The sequence below is a fragment of the Xiphophorus maculatus genome, chromosome 14, assembly GCF_002775205.1.
Source record: "Xiphophorus maculatus strain JP 163 A chromosome 14, X_maculatus-5.0-male, whole genome shotgun sequence".
Classification (NCBI taxonomy): Eukaryota; Metazoa; Chordata; class Actinopteri; order Cyprinodontiformes; family Poeciliidae; genus Xiphophorus; species Xiphophorus maculatus.
In genome coordinates, this window is record NC_036456.1 from 16,870,271 (window position 1) to 16,897,442 (window position 27,172).

At 38.5% G+C, this 27,172-nt stretch overlaps 4 protein-coding genes and 1 non-coding gene across 19 annotated transcripts in view; 1 reads left to right on the plus strand and 4 right to left on the minus strand.

Moving 5' to 3' along the window:
* The window catches only part of col25a1 (collagen type XXV alpha 1 chain), a 196,587-nt gene extending 194,290 nt beyond the window's left edge, over positions 1 to 2,297 (minus strand). For all 11 annotated transcript variants that reach the window (XM_014468962.2, XM_023346162.1, XM_023346158.1 and 8 more), the window contains exons 1-2: positions 1,911 to 2,297; positions 1,732 to 1,801 (exon numbers count right to left, since the gene is read on the minus strand). In XM_014468962.2, the coding sequence (XP_014324448.1) occupies positions 1,732 to 1,801; positions 1,911 to 2,150 (310 nt within the window). In that variant the 5' untranslated portion in view covers positions 2,151 to 2,297. The remainder of the gene's footprint in view (positions 1 to 1,731; positions 1,802 to 1,910) is intronic.
* An 8,410-nt stretch (positions 2,298 to 10,707) lies between these two features.
* On the minus strand, positions 10,708 to 16,837 carry larp7 (La ribonucleoprotein domain family member 7). Its single transcript, XM_014468965.2, has 13 exons — positions 16,725 to 16,837; positions 16,133 to 16,359; positions 15,952 to 16,052; positions 15,756 to 15,839; positions 15,043 to 15,207; positions 14,187 to 14,289; positions 13,791 to 14,099; positions 13,101 to 13,254; positions 12,864 to 12,985; positions 12,442 to 12,554; positions 11,611 to 11,770; positions 11,372 to 11,463; positions 10,708 to 11,071 (listed from the first exon to the last, which is right to left on the minus strand). Exons 2-13 carry the CDS (start codon positions 16,332 to 16,334, stop codon positions 10,994 to 10,996), a joined length of 1,683 nt encoding a protein of 560 aa, XP_014324451.2. The 5' UTR covers positions 16,335 to 16,359; positions 16,725 to 16,837; the 3' UTR covers positions 10,708 to 10,993.
* Positions 16,838 to 16,946: 109 nt separating this feature from the next.
* LOC106699641 (NACHT, LRR and PYD domains-containing protein 12-like) lies at positions 16,947 to 24,423 on the minus strand. Its single transcript, XM_023345847.1, has 6 exons — positions 24,055 to 24,423; positions 21,179 to 22,892; positions 20,255 to 20,338; positions 20,013 to 20,096; positions 19,010 to 19,087; positions 16,947 to 18,926 (listed from the first exon to the last, which is right to left on the minus strand). Exons 1-6 carry the CDS (start codon positions 24,362 to 24,364, stop codon positions 18,608 to 18,610), a joined length of 2,589 nt encoding a protein of 862 aa, XP_023201615.1. The 5' UTR covers positions 24,365 to 24,423; the 3' UTR covers positions 16,947 to 18,607.
* On the plus strand, positions 17,465 to 17,538 carry trnai-aau. The gene has a single exon. It is a non-coding gene; the product is annotated as a tRNA-Ile (tRNA).
* A 983-nt stretch (positions 24,424 to 25,406) lies between the features above and the next one.
* The window catches only part of adamtsl1 (ADAMTS like 1), a 104,742-nt gene continuing 102,976 nt past the window's right edge, over positions 25,407 to 27,172 (minus strand). For 4 of the 5 annotated variants that reach the window (XM_023346503.1, XM_014468954.2, XM_023346505.1 and 1 more), the window contains one exon: positions 25,407 to 26,960. In XM_023346503.1, coding sequence (XP_023202271.1) covers positions 26,851 to 26,960 — 110 coding nt within the window. In that variant the 3' untranslated portion in view covers positions 25,407 to 26,850. The remainder of the gene's footprint in view (positions 26,961 to 27,172) is intronic. The other variant, XM_023346504.1, reaches the window with a different exon arrangement.

A 27,172-nucleotide genomic window follows, 5' to 3' on the forward strand; every position in this document is an offset into this window, starting at 1 on the left:
AGCACTTCGCCTTTGGGCTTTTCCGCTCAGCTGTTACACAATCAGACCCCCCAAACCGTCCTGTGTCGACAGATTCCTACTCATTCCTCCACGTTTAACCGCTCTACCCTCCCTTAGATAAACAGGGCCGGCCCAAGCCTGCATGGGGCCCACGGCTGGCATTTGAGGGGCCCGCCATCAAATTGGCCCACCAGCCACTACAACACCCCTGACTTTTTCTTTTGGTGCTTTCAAAGCTGGGTCAGTTTTGGTATTTGCAGTAACACAAGTGAGTCAACATGACGACATGATGCAGTATGTTTGACCATTACAGCAGTCACTTCACATTTATTACTAACAGTCAATGTACAGTTCTCAGTTAATTATCTTCAAGGTATGACTCTTAATATAGCTTTAAAACTATGCAAGTCTCATAGTTTTAAAGTTGAATCTCAATAAAAGAAAACATAATTAAAAACTTCATTTTACCATTTAATTTTAAAAAATTTAACTCGTATAGCTTACTTATACACAGAGTGTAACAATTTTACACTCAAAGTTTCTTTTCTGATTGTGACTGTTATTGCTTACAGCTACAATGAAAACCCAAAATTATGTTTCTCAGGGAATATTTAAGACAGATAAATTTTTACGTTTTTATTACAGGAAAATAAGCTTGCTGAGACAATGAGTGCCCCCAGTGGTGGGCACTTAAGAATGCTGATTTGTTGTTATCGCAATAAATTCCATTTAATGTTAAAAAAAAAGTTCTTACTGTTGGTATTGTTAGTTGTACTATGTCCATATCGCCCAACTCTAATGCATGCAATACTTGGTCAGGATTCCTGCATAAATCACTGCATCAATGCAGCATGACAAGGAGGCGCACCCGATTCAGACGGATGGGTTGTTGATGAGGTAAGTCAGGCATTTGATTCAAGTGTGTTGGAGAAGATAGAGTTGCATAATAAAAGCTGCAGACTAGTAGCTCTCCACTGCTGGACTTGAGCACTCCTGCCGTATATCCTCTGTGAGGTTGAGGTCAGGTGTGTTTGCTGGTCAGTCCAAAAATCTTCATTTGGAAACTTCATTTCCAAATGAAGTTCAAAATGTACTTTCTCCTGTACAGAACACTTTGTACCACCGAGACCCAGTCCATTCCATTATTCTCAAGAACAGATAAGAGACATTCATGTCTCTGGTTGAAGAGAGGCTTAACACTCAGAATGAGACAGCAGCGGATAAGTCTGTGTGGTTTCTCTTGGAGCCCTGGCTCCAGCTGCAGTCCATGTACTGTGTTTTTAACTCTAGAATGGGCTTTGCTTATTAATTATTTCATGGCTGTTGCTTGTGGATTTATTTCTTCTGCCAAACATTTTCCTTCCACTCTACTTTCATATAAGATTATGCAATCTCAACAGCCAGGTGTGTCAGGTAAGGTATCACTGTCAAGTCGGTCTTCTTCATGATTGTGTTGGCTATAACATTCCTGTATATTGAATCGATTTTTAATTGAGAAACTGACCAAAGGGTTTTCATTAGCTGTAAGTCATAATTATCAAAATGAACAGAAATAAACACATGGAAGAGATTAGTCTGTGAAGTATCACTATTGAAACTGAGGAAGCGGAGTGAACTTTTTAACAATCTATTAAGTTGCACCTGTATGTGCGCAACCAAGTTCTCTTGGGGCCCTAATCAGCCGTAAAGTTAGTGTGTATCTAGGACTAGTAAAAGTGCATGTGCCCTTACCTGGGGGGCAGTTACAGTCAGCTGAGGCTTGTCTTGCCGTCCTGATCTTGGCGAAATTCTCATAAGAGCGCTGAAAATTGCAAATGAACGTCACTTTAATTCATCTGCACGGAAAAGTGATACTGGATCATTTGAAGGCAGCTAAAAAAAAAATTTAAAAAGTGGAAGTCATGGTTTACCTGAGAAAGCAACTCATCCACTCTCTGCTGCACCAGAGAATTGAAATCCTCCATGGAGTATCCGCGGACCTGGATGAAGGTGCGCTCCGACGTCCCGCTCTCCAAACCCACAACTCGGCTCGTGATGTCTGCCGCGCTGATGCTCAGATGGACGCAGAACGCGATGGACGCCACTGAACATAAAGACGAGATGATGTTCAGCGCTGTCGTGCGATAGTGTCGCTTCACTTCTTTCTCCATTTCGCCACTCTCTTTAAATGTCTTTCCACACACTAAACGCTCCTCTTGTTTTCTCGATCCCCCGCATTCAACTGCGCGCCGCCGGGAGTAAACCGCATCTGGTGCGGAGTCACGAAAGGGATGGCACGCTGCTGCCGCTCCTGCTGCTCCGAGTGTGGGGGGGGGGGGGGGGGGGGGGGGTGTGTGGGTGTGTGTGTGTGTGTGTGTGTGTGTGTGCGCGCGCGTCTGAGAGAGAGAGACTGCAACGATGCGTTCGCGTACTTTATGGTGACAGTCACGGATAGATGAGTAGAGCTCCTGCAAACTTGTTGCACAGTAGCCTGCTGCAGAAGGAAGCTGCTGTTACGCACGGAAACGTAGAAGGAGACACGAGCTGAGGGGGGGGGAAGAGGAATGGGAGGCAGTGCGCATGTTGTGGCGACAGCTCCCACTCTCATTAAGGCAATAACCCGCCTCCAATCTGCCATGACTGATTAGCATAATTTATTGAATCCCCCAACCCCCCTTTTTTTGGGTGCTCCAATCTGGGATGGGGCGGTCACAGTTGCCATTACTTGATGGGAAGCGCAGTTATGCTGCTTGTTTTCCCTGTCAGATCCACCACTTGTGGAGCGGTTTAGAGCGCTGCGTAAGAATGCTTTTAAGGGATTAAAAAGCTGCTTCCTGCAAAATATGATTCACAATAAGGACTCTAAAAATAACTACTTGTTTTGAGAGAAAAAAATGGAAGCTGCAGTATCTTTGCGTAAAAGCGCAAAATAATATCAAATGACATATTTAGGGGGGATTAGATGGGATGGAAACTATGGTATAAAAAGAACTGTTTTGATTTAACACAGAAAACTGTAAATTAACTGCACTATGTGTCTGGTTTTTGTTTCGTTTATGTGCTGATTTTGTAAATTGGGATTAAATTAAAGTTTCAAGACTTCATCATCTTATAGTCCACAAATAAATTAACACATTACCCACATCTGCTATATGCACAATTCTAATTATTATCATAACAGTGATCAAATTAGAATCTACTCTAAACTCTTGCAGTTTTCCCATCCACTGACTTTATCTTACTTCTGAACAACATGTTTGACAGTTACAGACCTACTGCTCTTTGGCGCCACCACTCGGCCAATACGAGTTCTAGCTCACTTGTGAAATGAGCTAGTGAATCTAGCTCACATAATGAAGGCTGCATGCCTCATATGACTTATATACCCTGGGAAAAAAATACGCAACGCTTCACTCTTGTACTTTTTCACATTTTGTCACATTACAACCACAAACGTCATTGTATTTGATCAAAATGAATTGTATCTGAAAAGTCTCAGTGATGCACATTAGGAAAGTAGAAGGGAAGAAACACTTTCAGAAAGTTTAAACGAATACATCTAAATATGTGGCATACGGTTGTTTTTAACTTCCCAGAGGCAATACTTCTCTGTGTAATTACAACTGCAAGTCTTTTGCTTCCAGTTTTTCACATCTATAAAGAAACTTTTTGCCCTTTTTCACTTTGCCAAAAATGCTTAGTCTTTTGTATTGAATTGAGAATGGTGGTGAACATCAACTTTCAAGCTTTACCAAAGATTATAAATTGGTTTTTGACTTTGACTAGGACATGTAACAGGGTGATTGCCTTGGTAAAAAGTGGACCTCTCACCGCCTGCCACCAAACAAATGACGAACTGCCTTTGCTGATTAGAACCGAAGGATAAATGCCCAAAATACACATTGAGCATTTAACAATTTAATTCTGTTTATTGGAGCTCAACAGGCTCTCAGAAACCATGCTGTGAGAAAGTTACTTTCATTTAATTTCTGTCAATCTTAAAGGTGGAATGAAACTCTTTGAAAAAGGGGATTCAGGTCAATCTTCATACTGCCTGAATTTGTCCACTTTCGCAGCAGCCCATGAGATGAGTTTTCTGCCACCTGGGTCAAGTGGAGACGTCTGTCACTCACTCCTTACTCGCTTTTAAGTAATAACTCAGCATAAAACTCTTTCTACCTCTGTCTGTTGAAGGAGCCATTAGAACTAGGCTTGGGTCATGCTGAGGAAGGAGAGAGAAACAATAAGACAATCTGACATAGACTCTGATGCATGGATGTGTTTGGATCTAGCTGGGACAGAGTGTCAGAATAATAGCTGAGAAAAGAAAAGGGGGTTAAAAACAGGGGACAGAGCACCAATCCAATCAGCAACAGCAGGAAGTGTTAAGTAGCAGAGAATGTGTCTGAACTGCAACCAGTCCAGTTTTTCTTTAAATAGAAGAGAACACACAAAGCCAGAGAAGTACAAAGAACCTAGGGTCAAGAACAGCAATGCTTTTCATTGAAAAGCATTCAATGAACATGTCCATATAATTAAAAAACAGCGTTCATTAAAATATGTGACTCAATCATTATGAATAATGAAAGCTACAACCAGAACTTTAAACCCTCTAAATTTCTCATAAGCACAGAAAATCTTTGGCTTTCTGCTCAGAACAGCCCAAGATCTTCATTCTGTGAGGGTAAAAGGTATTCTGGCTCTAACTAAATGAGTTGGAGATGACACCGTGTGCATTATCTGAGGAGAAAAGAAACAGAAGTATGTTGTGTTTGTCAAAAATAAATACATAAACGACACAACAAAAATTGATATTATGCAATAACATCTAAAACTGTTTTGCAAAGCACTGCACTTTGTCCATTTACACAACTGTCTTGATGTCCTTGGTACTAAAAGACTTCGATTTTCTTTATTTTTATTAAATGCTTGTGTTTTACACTGAAAACTCTTCATTGCTCTGTGTCCATGGACAGTGCGTAATATCTTGCAGTTAGTTGGCAGTTGTATAATTAACCATTCTGTTCAGATTTACCTCGGTGGAGGTCCTCCTCCTGTTCAAGGAAGACTGCTCATAATTTTATTTTATTTTTTTAACGTCTCTGTTTTTTGATCATCCGCATCTTGCTTGGCTCCATTTCTCTATGTTTGGGTACATAACATCAATCATATTTTTTGCTTTTGTAGGTGATTGAAAAGTGTCAAAAGTAGAAATAAACTGTTCTGCTAAGAAGGTTTGATACTATAAGAAAACAGTAATGCACAGATGTGGGAACCGGCTTCAACACATCAGTCTGTGTGTAATCTATACTGTTTTGCTTATTTAACTGAAACATTGTAATCAATACACTTTTCAGTAACATTCACATGTATTTTCTTGCTCTGTCTAATTTCTCTGTTGTTTCAAGGCAATGATAACAAAGCCAGTCAGTTAGAAAGAAATATTTGTATTTAAGACTTCAATACATTGTGTGCCTGAGTACAGCTTTATGATACAATATTTAACTCACAATATACAAATAAATAACCTTTGAAATGTAACTAAATTCCAAATCAACTTGTTTGCTGATGAACTGTCTCGGTTATTTAGGGTTGTATTTTTACGTTTCTGTACGAATTGTAACATTTTTGAGCAAATTTGTTCATTTCGGCAACACTTTACCTAAACTGTCTCCTTCAGTTGAAAGTTGCAGTTGAATCTTCCTGGTTGCTACAGCTTGGTGCAACTTCTTCCCATCCCGGTTCGTGTACAAACCCATCTTGCTCAGACACAAAGCCCCGCCCGGTGGCGAGTCAGTTGGACCAGCGACCGCAGCGAGCATTGCTAGACAGCTCTGCTCAGTTTGCAAATGTGTGGATCGTTTGTAATGTGGATATAAAGTGGAATGGGACTCCTCTGCTCCGACTACTGGGGGACGGTATACCGCCACTTACTGGTATGGAGTGTGGTTCGTAATGGTCTATCTATTTATATATATATATATATAAACTCCTACTATTATTACTACTACTACTACTAATAATAATAATAATAAATAACATAAATAAATATATCCTACCTATACATAAATATTTATACCTGTCTATACTCATACACACACGCATGCATACTTATATATAACTTTATATTCTACCCGTTCTTCCTCTTCTTCTCTGTTTTAAGGTCGGTTGGCAAATAACTTTTAGGTGCATTGCCGCCACTTTCCAGGTTGGAGTATAAATGAGATGCTTTTACTACTGCAATCCCCCCCCCAAATTTTTTTTTCTTTAAAAAAATAAAAATAAAAAAACTAAAAATACTGTTAAAAACTACATCCCCAATGATTTCTGAATCAATTCCCTTATATCTAATATACCTTTATTCCTATTTAAATTTCTAATTAACACCTCTATTCATGAACATACTAAAAATTCTAAAAAATATATGTGGTACTGTTTCTATTTGTTCACAATAATTACAACCTGTATTGTGTTTACTAATTAATTTAGGAGTACTATTTAATCCTTCTGTTTATCTGTACGCTTGGCGCTGTCTCTTCTTCTTCTTTAAGGTTTTGTTGGCAAACCAACTTAAAGTGCATTTACTGCCATCTACCGGAACTGGAGTGTGGACATCGACGACCAGTGAAATCTACCGATACAAAACCATGGTGGAATTTCTCACACTTTGCCATTGACAGGGTTAGTTACACTTTAATTGTAAAGGGTTTTTTTTTTTTTTTTAGGTATTCTAAGGTTTTTCTCTTCTGGGTCTCGGTGCCCTCACTGATTGCTGAAGGGCTTGTGGGAGTTTATCCTATCCACATGTATGTGGATCTGGATCAAGTTTGTGGTGTCAATAGACAAAAATAGTCTATTTCATAAAAGTAATAATCAGGGTTAAGAGGATGTCTGGTGTGGAACCTCTGGGTCTCATTTTTGGTCTTTGCAGATGATGTTTTGTGTCATGAAGGCATCACTTTTATCATTTAGAGGAGTGTTGTGCAGCTATGCGTGATTGAGCATCAGCTCCTCCTAGTCTGGTGGCCTGTTTTCTCTGTCTTAGTTACTTTTTTATGAGATGGATTGGGGGACCTTGTCTGCAGTAATGCAGGAATTACACTTGTCTTCAACTGTTAAGAGCTGAGTCAATAATCAAAGCTCTTGACTTAACAACCTGCCTTTGTTACGACCGTCACATCTTTAGAAAATATGTATTTTGACAGAAAATCTAAAATCCCAAACAAGAAGTTTGCACTCTGCCTGGATGTGCTTTTCAGTCGACTGGAATTTCTGTAATTAAAAAGCTGGGCTTAATCCTAATATAAAAAGTGATGGAGTTATTGTTATGTAATAATCTCAATATTGTGAGAACCAGTATGCTTTGTTTTACGTTTTCTGCTCTAATCAACAAAATTAATAGAAACAAACAGGTAATTTTCAGCTGGATGTCACTGAGGTTATCCTCAACAGACCCCAAAGCTCAGTTCATTTTCTCCACTTTTAAAAGTTCTTCACAAACAATTGTCCAAGAATACTGCACGGTATTCGCTTTTTATATGGTGTTCACTTTTTGTTTTTCCTCACTTCTCTTTTGTATGATTGGTTGCATCTTCCTTATGATGCCTTTTGCCAAAGTTTTTCTTGCAGGTATACAAATTATATACGATTTAATGTATAGGATTTTCACTTTCTAAAAGTAAATGAAATTTTAGTCCACTGAAATGATTTGTAATTTACTGACTGACGAATTTTGAAATGATCAATGTTGCAACCATGCTCAGTTTTGATACTGTTTTTTTTTCTCTCCTGTGTTTTGTCGCCATCTAGTGGACTAAAGAAAGAATCGCTTTCATCATCAACAGTAACCTACCTGAATAAAGTGGCTTTTATTCAACTTTGAAAACATTTTATTTTAAACTGAGCAAATAGTTTTACTCTAAAAAGATGTGTGGGAAAGGATTTTCTCCTGAGTTAAAAGTGACAGATGGAGTCCTGGTGGAACAGTCACGTCGTCCGGTGCACGACCCAAATCGAGAGTGACGTCAATACCCGAGCTTATTTGGTTATTTATTTCAAAAGTTGCTACATCGAACCTACAGCGGGAGTTTGGAATCTTCTTAGAGAGTCTAAAAAGCGCATCGCTACGGGCAGCGGCCCGCCGCATCACGCAGGATCCAACGGTGTTTATTTTTAGAAGCTCATCTTCTACCGTCGTTCAGCCCACATACCCCCCAATCTGCAATAATTCATGTTTGCAGATCATTTTCACAGCTGAAGAGAAAGGACCGGAACCGTCCTGAATCTGTCAGCTAAAGATGAGGTGAGTTCATGCGTCTGTTTTTTTTTCTTACATGAAAAAGATACAAAATTTTATCTAGGACATTGAAAATCTAGCTGTTTATGTGCATAATTCTCCCGACTTGCCCTTTTCTTTCCCCCAGAAAATAGTCCCCCCCCCCAAAAAAAAAAAAATTAAAAAGAAATCTACCAAATATATAATTTTATCGTGTTTAAAATAATCTTTTGATATCTCCAAAAATAATTCCAAGTTGTTGCTTTGTGTTGTGCCTTGATGTGCAGTTTTTATAGAGGCAATATTGGGGCTCCTCCACAAACGATGTACCAGACCACCTTCGTTGATCCCAGAAGGTACACCGCCATGTGCTTCACTTCAAAAGAGAAGAACCCTTACCATCAACTAAAGGGCACACCCTACGACGTAGCTACAGTCAGGTATAGACTTCTTATCAAAGTTTCAAACATGTTATATGAGTTGGAATGTTTTAAACTCAGCCTTACTGATGAGGTCTATATTTATTCTAATAGTCAGAGATGTGCAGAAACTCAATTGGTAGAAATATGTTTGGCCCCAGACAAGTCCCAGTTTTAGCTTCCACAGATTGGTTGTGTGTTTATGCAGCGTGAAGATCAGTCGATTGCTTAAACATCTCAACTCAAGTATAAAATAACACCTGTCTGCAAAATCAATTGTTTCTATCGTAACCTCGCCACCCCCTGGACCAAAAAACTGTCAAAGGACAGCTATGACAAAATGAAAAACCATCATCAAAATGCATGTTGGGAATGTGATACGGGTTGATGTTGATGTCCAAGATCTTTTAGTCTGTGCCCTCATGGGGTTTGGGATGATGAAAAGATGATCAGCCCCCAACTAATAAGATCACTAGTAACATTGCACAATCAAGCAAACTCGGAGTACAAATCCAAGCTCCCATGTTTGGCACAGAACATTTACAATATTTCAATTTTGTCAACATGTTAAGATTGTAAACAGAATGTTTATCCTTAAAAACCCTCAAACGAGGTTGAAGTATTTTTCTCTCACTGTTGATGAATCATATTAAACACTGTCACTCTGTCTGTGACCCTGTAACAAAATTAAAACTCTTGAGTTCTGTGATTTGTCTTCCAGGAGCAAGTTTGTAGCCATACCACAAAAAAGCACTCAACCAAAGACACAAAGGATGTCTGTCTCATCAAAAAACATTATCACTGTACGGACGTTTGCAAGCAGCCCAGAGCCTCAGGGTTGGTCTGTGGGGGATTACACAAGTGTGTATAAAAGTAAGCAACTGGTTAATGCTCATTCTCACACATGCAATACAGCTTATTATTCCAACTTAATTAATATCACACTTATGTCCAACAGGGGATTACCGAGATTGGAGGAAAGAGGCGCCGGAAAGGTTTAAAACGAACTCAACCTTTGACCAGAGGTTAATAAATTCACGCAGAAATAGAACCTTTGCAATAAGAGAAAAGCAAATACCTTTTGAAAGCAACACCACCTATAGAATGGATTACGTCCGTCATCGGCTGTAGCTTAACAAGGGATTACCACCTGTTGGTCAGAGTTATACTGCTGGAGACTCGGACTACAAACCATAAACATCTTAAATTCAAGACCGGAACGATCGAAACTGAAGATCTCAACCCTGCCAGGCGTTAGAAAATTCCACATTGAAACGTATCAAGCAACAAAGAGTCAAGGCTTCTAAAAAAAAAAAAAAAAAAAAAAAAAAAGTTGGTTCTCAAGGAAAATTTATAAAATCTGCAGCAGGACTGTAGCTGGAATGCAACCAGTTGACCTGGTTTTAAAAGGTGGGTAATTATCAAAGAGCCCACATCCAAAAAGATGAACAGCGTTACCAACAAGCGTGATTGTGACGTCATGGAGAAGCACCAAAATCCTGCCTTCAAATGCTTTTCCAATATTTACTGGTAGGAGCGATGAGCTGGTGTTCGCTGAGCCGCAACAACCGCTGGGTCTTTTTCACATTTGAAACAATAAATGTCCACATAGAACAACAAATTTTGGAGTTTACGTATTTTTTTACACTCATTGTCTCACTGACAATTAATTTTCATTGTTTTGATTAGAAAATGAAAACAAGTGTGTTTGCTACAGATGGTATGGTTTTTTTTAATTTATTTACTTATGTCTTTACCAAAGATTTATTTTTGGTAAAGATATAAATGTTTGATTAAAAACATCAAAATACTTGGATCAAACCAGGTATTTTCATCCATATGTGCTCTTCAGATACTCAACAAGAAACTTTGACCTTGGTTAGATTAATGAAACTTATAATAGGTTTTGCTTACTGTTACAAAACAATTACAAGACTGGATGCACATTCTCTACAGATCTTAAACCTACTTTTTTATCACTAAATTAAAACCAAAAGAAATTGAAGTGAAAATTTACAAACCCAGAAACTGAAAGCATGTTATTCCATTTTATTAAAAAGCAGGTGTTGACTCTACCACGTTTTTACTGGAGAAAATTCCTTAAAAAGAATATTTACACTTATACAGGGCTGCTTTGAAAAAACACTGATATAGCAACAAAAAAAAAAAAATTTGAACCATCTTTAACCCTAGCAGCATCCTGGTTTATGACAAGGGCTCCAGTGCAACCACAAAAATGACACATAGGGGACAATTGGACAATTCTACTTGAGCCAAGTACTCATCAGTGAAAACTTGGAGTGGGTAAACCTTGGGGAACTCAGTCTTCTTCAAAGCGGATGTGCTTGTTGGCCTCCTTGGCTCGGGCAATGATGATTTTCTCAGCTTTGGATATGAGCTGCAAAGTGACAAAGTAATGAAAATGAAATGAAAGATCAGAAAAAGCCCTGAAAGATGTACTACTTGTAGGGTATGAGATACATTGTGTGGAGCCGTAACACTAGAAATGGAACATTTAAAATCTTGGAAAAGCTTCTACGAATAGACACAGCCGGCCTGAGGCATAAGCAAACTAAGCCACTGCGTTGGGATTTTAATCTTTTCCTTGTGTTGTGTTTCGGTTTGTTCATGAACACATCTCAGCAAATTATAGTCAATTATCCCTGATTTAAAAAAAAAATACATTGTTTAGCTTCACCTTTTCTGTGCCTCGCTTCTTCTCCCTGGGACGATTCAGTTTGACTTGGCGGTCCACTAAAATCTTCTGCCAGTACCGCTGTTCGTGGCCACCTTTAACATAAGATTAAACAGCGTATCCAAAATAAAATTAAAAAAAAAAACCCACTCAGAACAAGTACATCTTTAAGCAATCTCAAAATGCTTAAACATGATATGTAAAATTTCTCTCTCTGCATATTAAGGAGGAAACTTTCTGACCTTTAAGAATCTCAAGCTTCCAGCTGCGTTCCTTCAGCAGCTGCTCTTTAGCGTCGCTGATGGCGGTAGCGTCCTCCGGTGTGTGGAAACGGACGTGACATTCAACATCTCCATCCAAAATGTCAACATAAGCAACTGGAGATACTTTGGACAGAGCATCCTGTGCCAACATCAATAAGAGAGAATAAGAGATAAAGCAACATAAAATTACACCGGTGCATATCGTAAATAAGATCATCAAAAGTGAATATTTCACTTAATTATTTTTCAGACAGTCATATTTCAACTGTATATTTCTGTAACTTAATGATTTTGGCTTAGAGCTCATGGAAAATATTAAGATTTACTTTCTCACAAAATTGAAATGAGAAGTAAAAAAAAAGTAACTAAAAAAATATTACTCAAATTGACCGTCAAAAGTTATTGACAGTTTCCACAAGAAAGGTAAGCCACAAAATATAACTGCTAAAGAAAAAAACCAATTACAGACTGCTTCATCTTGGTGTATCGATGGAAAGTTGAGTGGAAGAAAAACGATACAAATATTCAGCCTGCACAGCATGGAGAAACAGAAAATATTCACCATGTAAAGTGAGTAGTGATCTTATGTAATATTTTAGCTTTTTGCATTTTCATGATCAGAAAGGAATGCTTGCAACATATTACTGTGAATAAATCTAAACACTTTCTTCACTTTTTGAAATAAGTCACAGAAAAACCTTAAAACTCCAACAAAATTCTAACTTATTGCAGAGCATCCATGTGAAAAGTAAGTAAATCATCCACTTTTTGAATTTTAGAAGCTAGTTAAGATCATTGCGGTTACTGTACTTTGATGATCTTCCTGGTTGGTAACGGTTTGCTGTCTGTAATCTTCACGATGACGCCACTGACAAACTGCGGACCCTGTTTAGTTTCTTTTTCCGCTTTGTTGCTCATATCAACTGAAAGAGGGGAGAAGAATACAAAATTCACCAATAATGCAGTAGAGCTCGTTCTGACAGACTTTTTTTTTTATTTAGAAAGGGGTCCAAACATTCCAGAAAAAGACTTGATTTATGGTCAGAAATGTGACAACTGCACCATCTATCACCGTGGGTTTGAAAATTGCAAACCCACGCCGACCTGCCTAGCCATTCCTGCAAATGTGGAAATGACCAGTACAGTGGACGTTTTGGGGGTTTTATGCAATTTGCCAACAATATGCCAAAAATAACTAATCAGTTTCAAAACAGCCTAAAATCCAAAATCACCGTTTCCATCCTGAGGAGCGTCGTCATCCTTGTGATTAATCTTGCTGATGCATTTCTTCAGGGACGCCATGCTGCGCTTCTGTAGGACCAGATACTCTTCTTTCAGCTCAACCCACTCCTTCCTTCAAATAGACAAACAGACGTTAAAAGAACAACGCTGTGATGAAATCCAGCAGGGGCTTTACTATATTGAACCAGTGTCGATGCAAACGAATGAAAAAGGGATGTAGGGCCTACTTTGATAGAACACGTAACGGGATGACTTCCTCTCCAATTTTCAGCTTCTCTTTGTGCTTCTTTTTTCTCTTCCTCTTTGCCTTCACAGTCATGTCATCTCTGTTTTCTTTCCCCTTTTCCGTATTTCCTTCTGTGTCGCTTTTACTGGGCAGATCTGAGATGGGGAATAACACAATAAACAGCCAAGGATTTATTAGGCATGTGATTATAACGATATCACTGTTTACACTTGTCATTTCCTTAAAAAAGGACAAATTAACTCAATGTGGGTCATTCATTTGTCTAGTGGATCACTGTCACGCAATTGAATTGAGGTGTGAAGAATGACCAGGTACCAGCTATTTTTAATTTCAAAAAAAGAGAGAGAGAACTGTAAACGCCAGAAATTATTATAGTATATTTCTATAACGTCATGATTTTTTCTCAGAGCTCAAGGAATATTTTAAAATGTACTTTCTCGCAAAATTAAAATGTGAAATAAAACACATTTTAAAGACAGAAGTGTTATTCAACTTGACAGTTGTCCTGCTGACAATTAATGACAACTTCTGCAAGGAGGGTCAATCACAAAAGATTATTGGCAAACTGATGGAAGGTTGAGTGGAAGGAAAAAAATGTGGTACGAAAAAACACGTACATAGACAAGACATACCTAGAGTACAAGAGAGAATGAAATGAGTGAGAACTTACTCATGCTGGCTTCATCTTCCTCCTTATGCCCAGTTTCACTTTCACTGGTTTTCCTAATCTTAGAGGGAACGTCACTCTCTGATCCCTCTGCAGTCTGTGACCGTCGCCGTTTCTTCTCTGATAATTTTCCCGGTGTCTTCTGTGTGCTGCTGGTCTCCGGATCACAATATGCTGTCACATGCTTCCTCTTGTGCTCCGACGGCTCTGCTTCCATTGCAACCTCTTGGACTTTTTCTGCTGATGCTTTTGCTGCTGCTGCTGTTCCATCCTTCTTTTTTTTCTTCTTGCGCTTTTTCTTCTCCTCCTCCCCTACGGAGTATTACTGCAGAGTAAGTGTCATAAAAGTAGCTTTATAATCAATGACATGCTTGCAAAAATGTAAACATTTCAACTTACGTGACTGTGGATTGTCCACAGGAAAAGGAATAGGTTTCCTATTTAACGTTTTGGGGAAAATCCCCGGCTTCCTTGGAGCGTCTTCAGGAGGGTTGTTCAACATCTGCTTCAGAAATAAAAACTTATTACGTGGCTTCTTTTGAAGCAAACGCCATGTGTAAGGCTTTTAAATGGCTTAAAATTTCTTATCTTCATCTTAATGTCCCAAAGATTCCGCACTCTTTACTAAGAGGACACATATTAACATATATTGGAAACAGTGCAATTTAAATATTTTGTATATCTGATTTCACAATTTCTAGAATCACGCAAAAGAAAAAAGTGTGACGAATGAAATTTAATTTAGCTAGTTTTGGAGAGATAGTCAGCAACTTTGTATGTTAATGCACAGATCACGTCACAAACAACTGACAGCAGTCCAGGTTATGCAGAAAACAACAATAATATACAAACAAGCTTTAAAATGGTTTTACCATCACTGTTCAAAGAAATACGGGTTGTTAATGTGGGAAAATACTGTTAAACGTGCTGGCCGTATTTTAATATATATACGATTTTAAACAGTGTAGCCCAACAACACTAAAAGAACTTGTTCAGCGTAACAAACGGGTTGCTAAGAATGTGGTCTGGAGAGGACTGGACTATCCCATTTATGATATTTTTGGACAGGATACATCCTCGTTAACACCTGAACTACAACCCCAAATCACAGAGGAGTTGAAAAAGAGGATTCATGGATGCAACATTTTATTTCCCTTTGAGATAAATAATGTGTTTTTAAATCGGATTTCAAGCATAAAATTCACCCATTTGTTTTCTTTTTTCTTTTTTTACACAAACCCCCCCTTAAAATCACCTCAATAGCTTTCTGAGCTTGTTCCTCTTTCTCAAACTCGACAAAGGCAAATCCTTTAGAGTCACCGGTGCTCCTGTATCTGGGTATGCTGACGTACACCACATTCCCGCACTTTGTAAAAACTCTTTCGATCCAGCTGTGAGTCACGTCCTTCGGTAAAAGTTCCTTGAAGGGAGAAGAGACAATAAAAATAATGCATAGAGTTTGATAATTGAACTCATTAAAAGAAAAACTACAACACATCATTACGTTAGTGTTTCTGCAATTATCATTCAACGGTGGTTTAAAAACTTTCATTTTTCTATTTTTTTCCTGACGGAGGGATAAAAAAAAGTCCTTCAGAATGTGCGCCACATGAAGTCAAACTTTCTGAAATTACCGCAATGCTCATAAATGATGAACCACCATTCAGACATATTAAAGAAAAAGAGATTAAAATCAGGGTACATTATCACTAGTTTTTAAGTCCTATTTAATGGATCATGTACAAAATGGAGATTTGTAGAATGGAGGCTGCAGAGATCCACAACTCAGGAAAGAATCTAATAGAACTGTCATCTATTCTTAAAGGATGAGCAGAAAGAAAGCCATTGCTGAAAGAAAGTCATAAAAAGTCTTGGTTGCAGTTTTCAACGAGCCATTTAAAGAAGGAGCTCTGGTAACAGCTCTGGTAAAACCCATCAGAGGTTGCAGAGGAAGAAAATGTGTTTTACCACATAGACCGTCCGGCTGTCGACGTTATTTGGTGGGTTTCCAAGCAGATGTTTACGTCTTACTTTAGTTCCTTCGAGGTTAATCTGAAACAAAAACATTATTTGTTTTTATGCGTCAATGATATGTTTGAGCCCTAGAAGCTCGAATTAGAAAAATAGTGCAAAACGTGATAATTATTTGGAGCAAAAGCCGTACCTGCACTACGGATGAATTCTTTAGGGCTCTGGCGATCAGCTTAGTGTCAGTCGTCAGCTTCTTCATGCGACTGAAGTTTGTCAGCACAGATATGTCAACATCTGCAACCAAAGTGTGGTGCAAAGTTTAATGTAGTCTCAATTTTATGTTTACATTTTCAGTCTAGTTACTAGACCCTTACATCCACTGTCGGATTCGTCGATGAGCTTTTTCAGAAAGCGGTCCTTGTGCAGGTTGACTTCTCCAAACCAGAACTCCACCTGCCTCTTAATGTCGGTGAGGAGCTGCTTGACACGGGATCTCTTCTTTTTTTCAGTCTCCTTGCTACTGTCACTGGGTTTTGTTGCTCCATCATCCCCTGCTTCCTTCTCTGTCTTCATCATGATTAATGTGGGGCAGCAGAATGGGCTTTAACACAAAAACAATGTTAGAGGGCAGAGGTAAGAGTGTTTCTGAACTTTTCTATCTTTGTAAAGCCAGATGACTCAGTCATCTGATCACAAAAAACAATAGCAAGCCCCAAGCCTTTTCCAGCACCTGTAGAAAATAAATGGGCCAGATAACGAAAGATTCTGAATTAGGTTAATCTTGTTTAACTTATAAGTAACTCATTAGCTGTTAGGGTAATTATTTGTTAGTTTTGGCAACTTTGTGACGTTAATGAATGAAAACTCGCGAGTGGCGACAGGTTTAAAATACTCCAGTCTTAAAATGCTTTTCTAAACAAGTCATTCCACATTCATTTAAATTACACACTTTCCCGTAGACCTCACCCTGTTTGAGGAGTTTAACCCGATGATAAATACAAAAATAGGCTTAAATCAGAGATAGCTCCAGGAACACAACACAAGCAGCTCGTTCGGACATGGCGCACACTTATTTCGTCAGAGGAACCAGTTAAGTTTCCGGTTAGTGATTTCAAAATAAATGTCCAAGCTTACTATCTCGGGTGGTTGTAACAATTTTATTAATTAAATAATGATGCACATGCCAAAAATAAATAAATAAATAAATACATCCAATAAGATAACAAACAGCAGAAAGAAAAAAGAATAATATAATACGAAACATGAGATACCCGTACTGCGGCTCTGAGTCAAAGTTTCACACCTTAAGCAAACCATTCGTGTATTTGATGACAGCAAACAAAGATTTTACTCATGGCTTTTGGTTTAAATATCCCGACCCAATATTAGTGGCCGTCATTTGGCCACCCATTTGAAAACTTCTTAGAGGCACCCAGGTCAAAAACAATGAAAATAGTGTATTCACACAACTTTCCCTACAATCTGATTTAATTTGAGAAATGAGTAAAAGCACATCCGGTCGATGGGGAGGGAGCAGAGGTGCTGTTACTTTCAGGGAAATGTTGATATTTGGAAAACAGCATTAAGAAAACTATCCTGCTGGGGGTCAGGCGCAGAAACAATAAACAACAAAATAAAACACAAACCCATGAATAGCTATATGGGTAGGTATATATGTCTATGTTAGGGACGGGCCGGATATATGGGGCCGGTTAGCTCAGTTGGTTAGAGCGTGGTGCTAATAACGCCAAGGTCGCGGGTTCGATCCCCGTACGGGCCACATTCTTTTACAAATACTTTTCCATTGAGGTATTTCTGAATGTAGTTTGCGTCTTCCGCCTGGTTTGGTTGGCTTATAAATGATGCTTATAATCTTTCCCCTCAATCAAAAATTACATTGCTCATGCATAACATCACCCTCACCTCCCTGAAGTCAAAATGAAGTTGCTTGTAAAAAAAGTAGTACACCCCATACATGACCTTTAGCAGCAGTGACCTGAAGTAGTCATTTAAAAAAATTTTGTCACATCATTGTGGGGGATTTTTGGGCTGCTCTTCCTTCAACATCACTTCTTTCCTTGCATACCCCAGTTTAGGTCATATATTGACAGAAGGGCTTATTTTTGATTATATGGTAATTTGGTACATAGAGGAGGTCATAGTTAATTTAAGGAGTCACAAAATGTTGCTGTATGAGAATGACAATTCATCAAGTTCAGCCATAATACTTGGCAGTTGGTATAAGGTGTTTGCTCATACGCTCTGTATGGTTTTCTCCAAGTTTGGTTCTGTGACTCAAGTTTTGTGATTCATTCAGATGCAACTTTGAAAACCAAAAATTGGTAGTACTGTAATCTTTTAAAACATTTTCCTCCTAACAATCCCTCCAAATAAGTTATACTTGTTCTGTCTTTTTCTAATTATGATGACTTGAACTTTAAAATTTTTTATACTTACTGAAGCTTGTTGAATCTAATCTGGGTCTACATGTATAGAGACATTTAAATGAAATGTGTGTTATTACCTAATTGCTACTTTTCATTCTTAATCCCATGAAAGTAGCAAGGATGCACTTACTTTTCCACATAGCTTTGCTTCAATGGTTTTTCTTTCTAAAAACCAAGGGGATTTTTAGTGTGTATTTTTGTAAACAATTTTAGAATCTGGGAAACTTTCCATTGTGACTGTGTATTGCTCCAATCCTATCTGGGTCATTTTGGCACATAAAAATTGTGGTTTTAGTGTTAATCATTAAAAGAGAAAATAATGACGTCGTTCCGTGTGCCATTCATTTTCCTTCTTTAGTCTTTCATGAAACAATTAGCAGGAAACAAAACGTTCTCACGTCTTCAGAGATTTAAAAGGCTGTCAAACTTTTGGAGTTTCTTGCACATATCATCGTCCGTGCAGGACTCTATCCGGCTCTTAATAAGCTGCGACAGTTGACTGTAGAAGGTCTTTGCCCAGTGGAGCTCCAGACAGCCACTTGACACGTTACAAACTTTGTGGAGTACCGTCAGTAGCTTCTCATTGCTGCTGACCTGGCAGCGCCTAAAAACCCAATCCCCCCACTCTTGCCACATTTGTTCATCTGTAAAATGTACTGTGATGCTCTCCTGGTTGCACAGGCTCTCCGACTCGGTCTCATACAAGTCGTTCCATATGACCCTGAAAGAAGAAGAGGAAATAAAAGAAAAAGCTTTAGAGTTCTGTACATTGAAAAAAAAAAAAAAAGTTAAGTTCAAACTTACACAATTGTTTGCAGTGGATCAGGCGTCAAATCAGCGAGTGACAGCAGACCTCTGTGACTAACTCTGTTACCCTCCATCCTGTGGGAACAAATTATTAATTCATAGGTATTCATACACTTTTATGTTGTTTAAGTTTTTTCACATTATGGCAGCGCATTCCTGTGTATTTTACTGTGATTTTCTTTTATGATAAACCAACACAACGCATTGCATAATTCACAATTTCCCATTTTTTAGTACAAATAGAAACTGCAAACGATATTGTGCCCAATTAGGCCCTGATGCCCCCTCAATAAAATCGAGTCACTCGATTAGTAAAGAGAATCTGCCTGTATGTAATTTAATCTGAGGATAATCCAGTCGTTTTGTGAAGGCATCAGAAGTTTGTTAGAGAAGATTAGTGAACAAACATCATCTTGAAGACCAAATAGCACACCAGACAGGTCAAGGATGAAGTGGTGGACAAATTTAAAGGAGGGTTAAGTTATAAATAATATTCTAAATAAAAGATGGAGTGCTATTTGTTTCATTATCTGAACATGGGGAGACTATGGCACACTGAAACCTATCAGGATTCTGGCTAAATTTACAGGTCAGACAAGGACAGTTTTCAGATTGTTTAAAAGCCATTTAAGTTTTCCTTCCATGTCACATTTGTCCTCCACTTTGTGCTGGTCTATCACTTGAAATCCCAGTGAAATACAGTAAAATGTGAAAAAAAAATCAAAGATGTATGAATACTTTTTCAAGGCACTGTTAGCTACATGAAGTTTTAAATAGATCAGTAGAAACAACATGCAGATTCTGTTCCCTTTTCTCTGCGTCTCTTTGGCTATTAAGAAAATATTCAGTATTTTAATTGAACAGAAAAAAAACAGAAGTTAGGGAAAAACAAGCCGTTACACGACATGCAATAGGATATTTCTCATTCTGTTAATCCGCTTCCACTTCTCTAAAATGCTTTGCATCATATTGTGTTTCAACCCTACAAGTTTTTCCTTACCACAATTCTTGAACCTTTTTTTTCACCCGAATCGAAGTGCAAAGAGCTTGTAGTTCATCGTCACCGATGTTTGTCCATCCAAGCCTAAAATAAAAGAACAGAAAGAGTGACATTGTTTGAGTGAGACCCTGTTAATGAATTAATTCAGTCAGAAAAGTTTTTGTTAGTGGTTACTGTTTGAAATTATGAGAAAATTAATTCAAATATAGTAGTGAGCCGTGTCTGGATGAATGAAATGTTACCCAAGGTAGGCGAGATTTTCTGAGATTTTCACCACATCTGCAATGACCTGAACCGCATCCATGTCTAAATTATTTTCTCCAAGCCTTTGGAATAAAGAGAGTTCATTAGTGGAGTAGCAAGTGTACATGTTTTGACATGTGGAAATAAATATAATGCCTTGCAAAACACATTCTCACCCCTTAAACATTTATATTTTTTTGTCACATTGTAACCACAAACTTTAAGGTATTTTGTTGGAACTTTGTGTGACAGATCAAAACAAAATATTGCATGTGAAATGGAAGGAGAACGGAAGGAAAATGGTAGTCAAAAGGTTTTATGAATAAAAAGTGGGATATGTTTTTTATTGTGCCCCCTCTTCTCTGATTACCCTTAACCAAATCTAGTGCAGTCATCAGTGGTAGTCTAATAAGTTTGATTTATGTTTTTCTGAGCTCTGCCGTGTCTCCTGTAAACTTTCTTCTTGCTTCTCTTCCACAGAGGCAACGTTTGTGGCATGCACAAGTATTGGTTGCTCTGTCTACAGCTCAGGATATTGTTCTATAAGCTAACTTTGCATTTAACTTCCTCAAAACACTTTGGTTTTTGTGGCCTCTCAGCTGTGTTCCTTGATCTTTATGCTAATTCTTACTCGCTAATGTTCCCTAACAAATATCTGAGTCCTTCCCAGTGGAGCTCAATTCATACTTACTATAAATTACACACAGAAGTACCAATAACTGATAAGGTGACTTCTGAATACTTTGAATAATTGGTTCCACTGGAGTTTACCTGGTAGTGTCAGAAAAAAGGGGGTTGAAAATAAATTCAAGAGGTTTTCTGGGATCTGAATGTGGCAAAAAGTGGAAAACTTCAAGGGGGGAAAGATGCATTTACATAACCTTCAGCAGTTGCAGGTGAGCTAAATTTCACCTGGCACTCACCACAGTCTCTGACATCTATGCAGAAATGGTTGAATGTTGCTCAGAGAGTCACAGTTCACTCCAGTCGCTGTAAGATCCAGTTCTGATAGTATTTTGCCTTCTGTGAGGGTTAGGAAATACTTTATGGCATTATGGTCCATTTGAGCAAGTGTTTCGTCGCTGACATTTACTCTAAGTAATTCTGGGAGCACTGGTAGGGTCATTGAGGGGTCCTGTTGCTCAAACAAACAATGTAAGCAGTTCAGAATATGGGCTCCGTTCTCACAAAGCACTGCAAGATCTGTTGTGATCTTCTGACGGTACATCTCTACTTTTTCCTTCTGGCAATGAAGTCCCACTTGTCTTGACAGAAAATTAGAATTCCGATCTGAGAGGATTCCAGACAGGAAGCGGCTGAAGAGGTCCAAGTGTCCATTGTTTTGGTTGTCACTGCTCTGCATTGCATCAGGCAATGGTTGATCCGTCACAGCGCAGTAAAGAGCAGCAAAGAACTCCTGAACAGTGAGGTGGGCAAAGGAGAAAACCTCTTCAGTGCAGCCGGGCTCTTGTGCAACTGTCGTATCAAGGAAGGTACTAACCATGCTGCATCCCTCTAGCCCAGCCACATCTTGGTCGCTGCTGTAGAAGAGTGTTTGATGCTCCATTAGCTTCTTAAAGGCAAGTCGACCCAGCTTCAACACAATATCAGACAGCTGCTGGATGGTTTTTACTCCTTGGTCTTCAGGACACGTCTTAGTTCTGGACTGGGTGTGAGAACGAAGCAAGGCCACCAGATATTGCACGTAAATATCCGTCATGGTCTTTGGGCTTTCCCCACAAAGATCTTTGCTCTCATTGAGGATGCAGCACACAATGGAGCAGAAAGCAGGAATATAGCATAGTGTCAGCATTAGTTCATTTGCTGACACCATTGAAAACATTCTGTCAGCCACAGTAGCATCCTGGAAATACCTCAGGAAGAAGTCTTGAACTTCATTTATGGAGAATCCGGCAATAAGCACATAGCGGTCGATGCATCCAACAGGGATGTGGTTGATAGCTGTAGGCCGGCTTGTGAGCATGACAGAGGCATTGGGTAGCAGCTCACCCTGCAACAAACTCCCCAAAATTTCATTCACCTCTGCATCCTCCTCTGGCTCAGACACAAATACGTCAACGTCGCAGCTCCGGTAGTGTCTGAACTCATCAAATCCATCCAGGATAATTAGGAGTTTGTCATCGTTAGCTAAGATGTAATCCAGTTCTTTAGAAAGGTGCCTATTCTTACGAAGTACCAACTCTCTGAAGTTTGTGGGCTTGTCAATAAGATTTAAATCTCTAAAGCTCATGTGAATAACAAAGTCAAATCCCAGGTGGTCCTTGTTCTGCCCAAAATCAAAGAGAATTTTCTGCACCAGAACCGTTTTGCCAATTCCTGCCACCCCTGTCACCAGCACTTTCTTTATTGGACGTTTTTCATTTGTTCTCGAAAACAGTTCAGCTGGTGCAATTTTCCTTTGCAGCCCTGATTTATGTTGTAGAGACAATCTCTTTTGTCCAAAAGCCAGCACCTCGTGTCTCTTAATCTCTAAGGCCTGGTGTCCGTCCACTAATAGGAGGTTGACGTAATGTTCAGAAAAGAGGATTTTGTCTCCATGCCTACTATTGTAGAAAAGCATGCTCTCACTCCTGCGCCTCAGTACATCTTTGTGCTTTTGTTGCATCTTCTTGTACTCTGCAGTGGCAAAAAAGGTAAATTGTAAATTTGATTAATTGCTATGGAGGCATATTTGGTGCAAAAGTATTAGAGATTGTAAAGTCACAGAGAAAACTTATGAGTTTTGTAATAATATATTCAGTTTTCAGTCTTTAAGAAATACAAAACAGTTTCGCCTCTTCAAATTCATAAGTAGACAAATTATGTTCTTAGAGTCAACAGTTTAAAAAAACCTTACATTACATCTACAGTTTTGCCCCACTTGAAACAAAACAAATAAATCCACATCCAAATGACTTATCACTCACAGACACAAAACCACTTTCACACCTTCAGTAAATCTGTAGAGCAGGCACACAGATTCTGTTGTGCAAGTCACAAAATACAAAATTCCTGCTCTAATAGTTTTGCACCACTTGGTCCAGCACATTTAGAGCAAAATTAATTAACACACTTGTATTAACATCTTCACACAGAGACAGGTTTTATCAGATTTTTTTTTCCAGTGAATGCAAAGTGAATGGCAGTGAATGGCCGAAACCCTGCCATAATAAACAAAAAATGAAGGCTTGAAAACTTCAGTCTGTGTGTAATTCATCTATTTCACTTGAGCTACTGAAATAAATGAGCTTTTCAATAATATTCTGATTTATTACGCTATAATTTTAATGTGATATTAAAGTACAAGCTTTGCTTCGACTTCGATAAAGAAAATGTTAATGTAGAGAATAACTGGTGATAAGAAAGAAAACGGGGCCGATTAAAGGCAACAGTTTTTAAAAATTAAAATGAGTTGAGAAGTTAATTGAAAGAACCGTGTAAAGTCACAAACAATGTGTGTTAAATGGTATGTGATTGCTGAAGTTTTACCAGCTATTTGTTTGCCCAATACTAACAACCAATTTGGACCTGAAAGGGTATCAACCAAACAAATGGACATTAGTACAATGAAATCTGTCAGTTGCCTTTTCTAAAAAATAGAATCAGCATATTTTCTTTTACAGAAAACAAAAGTGAAGGCTAACCACATAAGGTAGTAAGTAGCAGCTTTAGTGCATGCACCCCCATGTTAATTATATTTAAATAAAGGTTTTAAGCTACATTTCAGCTTATTCAAAACTAGGAAAATTCATTGTATATCATGTCACTTCACATTTTCCCAGTTAAAAATTTCCCAAACCTGAGGTTGGAACTTGAGGTGCATTCTTGGAGAGCTGCCGATGACTTCTAACAGACAAGAAAACCTTCGCTGCTTCCTCCCCTTTGCACTCCAGGATATCCAACACCTTCCGCACTCTGGCCCGGGGCCCCGGCTGACACAGCACTTCCTCCCGGTCATCCCGAGTGAAGGCGTTCTGATCCACTAGCTCTTCTATCAGGGAGTCGATCTGTCCTTCCAGTTCATCCACCAGGGAAACACGCAGCACTCTCACTGCAGTCAGGCAGGAGTTGGAAGCGTCGATTTCCACCATGGCTGATGTGAAAAGCATCCGCGTGACAGCCCAGTTCTAATCATCTGATGGTTGCCGTTTCTGATGAAGCTGGTGTGTTGATATTTTCTCAACTGTCTGAGAGACAGATGGCTGGATAATTTTAAACAGCAGAAATAGGAAGTAGAAGTACCTCTGACATAATGAATGTGAAAATGATGACAGCAACATGTTGAAAGACTTGTTTATCCGGTTTATGTTTTTTGTTGTTGTTTTTAAAAGCAGATCTGATGCATATGTTTTGGATCAGGGTTCCAGGTAAGACAGGTGAAACTTTTTCTGCTCTAAAATTCACTTGAATTCAATCATGCAAACACGATTTTTATTATTAGAGAGAGAGAGACACACACTCAAATTTTAAAAAGGAACGTATTTTTGCTTTATTTTGCAACAAAATAATAAGTAACACAAAGAGTCACCAGCAGAGGTTCCCCCTGCATGCACAAGAATACAATCAGTGGGAATAAATCAACGTCATAAAGCAACAACCCAGAAAAAAAAAATGTAGATGAAAGCTCATGAAAATAAATAATACAAAAAAATTAACAAAAATATGTACACAACTTAAGACCATGAGCAACATTTAGTGACGTTTTTCTCTAGTTACATAAAAAATTATCCACACCTCATTCAATGACCCAGCAGTTCCTGCCGAGCCCCTGTAAATGATGATTCATTTTGTATCCACAAAGCTAAAAGTGCAAACCCTGCTTATCAACAACTTCTATGAAACTGTGGTTAACTATTAACAGCTTCTACAAGTTCCCATCAGTAATAACCAGCAACACTTCACATTATTGACATGTCAGTGTGACGTCATTTTCAAATGTCCACAAATTAAGAGTGAAACCTGATTAAGAGTTCACAAATGTTAGGTACTTTTCAGAAAAAGTGAAATCCGTTAACTTGTTTGTATGACATACAGGACCCTTCGCATTTATTAGCACTCCAGTTGAAGAAGTGCAACGTGTAAATTGAAAACCATGTATTTGTTTATTGCTCTGATTATTGATGTAGACATGTTCCGAGTGGCAGTTATTTGTTTTTCATAGTTTTTTGATATCTTTTCTTACTGCGATCAAAACAAACATTTTTTTATTGCCTTTCCCATTTTGAAGAGTGCACAATAGTAGTATTGTCATTTTTGTACTTCAGAGACAGGAAATATTTGGCCATTATTTAAAAACTACCTAGACATGTAAAAAAACTCAAAGTAGACACTTAAAAAATGCTTCAAAAACCTTTTCTTAAATTGATATGGGTGCTACCTAGTGATTTTCTCAAACACCTTTATTTCAAAACAGAAAAAAATGTACTCAAATTAAAAGTTGGAATTTTTTTTTATCAGCTAAATTTCACGCCTTTTCCGATGTAGCCAACACGGAGGGCGCTCTAAGAAGGGAATTTCTATGTTTAGACAAACATTTTAGTGGTTAAAGGAACATTTTGAACAACTTTTCATGAAACATTACACAAAAACATATAAACAATTTTACTCTAAGAATAAAATAAAGAAAAAAACTTTGCAAGCCATGTTTTTAACAAGGACTTTGATGAGTTAATAGTGCAAAATATGTGTATTTTGTCTAGAAAAACATTTGTTCGCTTTAGTCCCATGTATAGCCCTTAGTGCAAACCTCTGCAGGGGATCACTTTTTATTGCTCTACTTTCTATTTTACAGGATTCACATGAAATCCTGCTAACAGATGGTCACCCAAAAAGATAGAAAGGGTTATAATTTAATTCACAGATGGTTGAAACTAATTGCATTGTCATATATTTGCTTTATTTCCAATTTATTAGAAGCATCACACTGTTTTATTTTTAAACAAAAGCATCCTCACATTAAGTTGACAAGACAGCATACCACTTAAGCTAATCAGTAAGCTAATGGGTTTGCTGGTAATTCTTGACAGTGAGGTAATATAAAAAGTTAAATATAAAGACAGTTGTGTGAAAACTGGTTGTCTGTATAAAATCAGCCATATTTCCATTGCTTGTCTTTGGTGCAGTAAGAAAATTCATTAAACTGACAACAGTTTAATAACTGGGTGGATGGGTCATTAGTCAGTGCATCGCTGTCTGTAGTTCCTCTTTCAGGGACAATGTTATCCCCTCCTATTGCTATTTTTCACAATAGCAATAGGAGGTTTGCACAACTTCAGAGGAAATCTGTTAGTGTGACCTTTACCATTTTAAAAAACAGACAAAAGTAGGAAGAATTGAAACTGAAGCTTTCATTTAAGGCCGTCCATCTTTCGTAAGCTTTCAAATTCAAACCAAGCACATGACATCCTCAAGGCGGAATAGTCACCCTCACTCTGGGCATGAGACAAACATTCCTCACCCACTCAGCAACTCTCATCTGAGACGGACACAGAAGAAACGGCTGTGGGTGTCGAGTTCCCCCCATTTTAGGACCAATCCAATCCCCCCGACCTGTCCGAGTTCTCCACACGCCTCGTCCCACCACGTCCCCCGTCCCTCAGGTTTTCCTGCAGGAGTGGCAGCAGCGGCTCTTGAATTGCTGCAGGGGGCAGAGCTCCAGCTGGCGGACCCTCTCGCAGTACCTCGTGCTGTCACGGCACTCCTCTGCTGGAATACACAGCGGAAAACAATTATTGCTCATCATTACGCAATCAGGAGCAGCAGGAAAGACTTAAGTTTACGTACAGTTTCAGCTGCTAGAGCGAGGTCAGTTTGACTACTTTTTTCCAGTAAAGAGTGAAGTAATCATTTTAAAACTGCATTTTATATTTCTACATAACAGGTTCTTTGAAAAAAGAAGCTGGGGAAGAAAATATTTC

Excerpts from the sequence above, each read along its gene's own strand:
- larp7 (XM_014468965.2), bottom strand. The coding sequence starts at position 16,334 with ATGATGAAGACAGAGAAGGAAGCAGGGGATGATGGAGCAACAAAACCC. Across the intron at positions 15,840-15,951 it reads AGAATTCATCCGTAGTGCAG|ATTAACCTCGAAGGAACTAA; the intron begins GTACGGCTTTTG and ends TTTTTGTTTCAG. Across the intron at positions 12,986-13,100 it reads CCGTTACGTGTTCTATCAAA|GAAGGAGTGGGTTGAGCTGA; the intron begins GTAGGCCCTACA and ends GTCTATTTGAAG.
- LOC106699641 (XM_023345847.1), bottom strand. The coding sequence starts at position 24,364 with ATGCTTTTCACATCAGCCATGGTGGAAATCGACGCTTCCAACTCCTGC. Across the intron at positions 19,088-20,012 it reads AAAAAGGTTCAAGAATTGTG|GATGGAGGGTAACAGAGTTA; the intron begins GTAAGGAAAAAC and ends TTGTTCCCACAG. Across the intron at positions 18,927-19,009 it reads GATCCACTGCAAACAATTGT|GGTCATATGGAACGACTTGT; the intron begins GTAAGTTTGAAC and ends TTCTTCTTTCAG.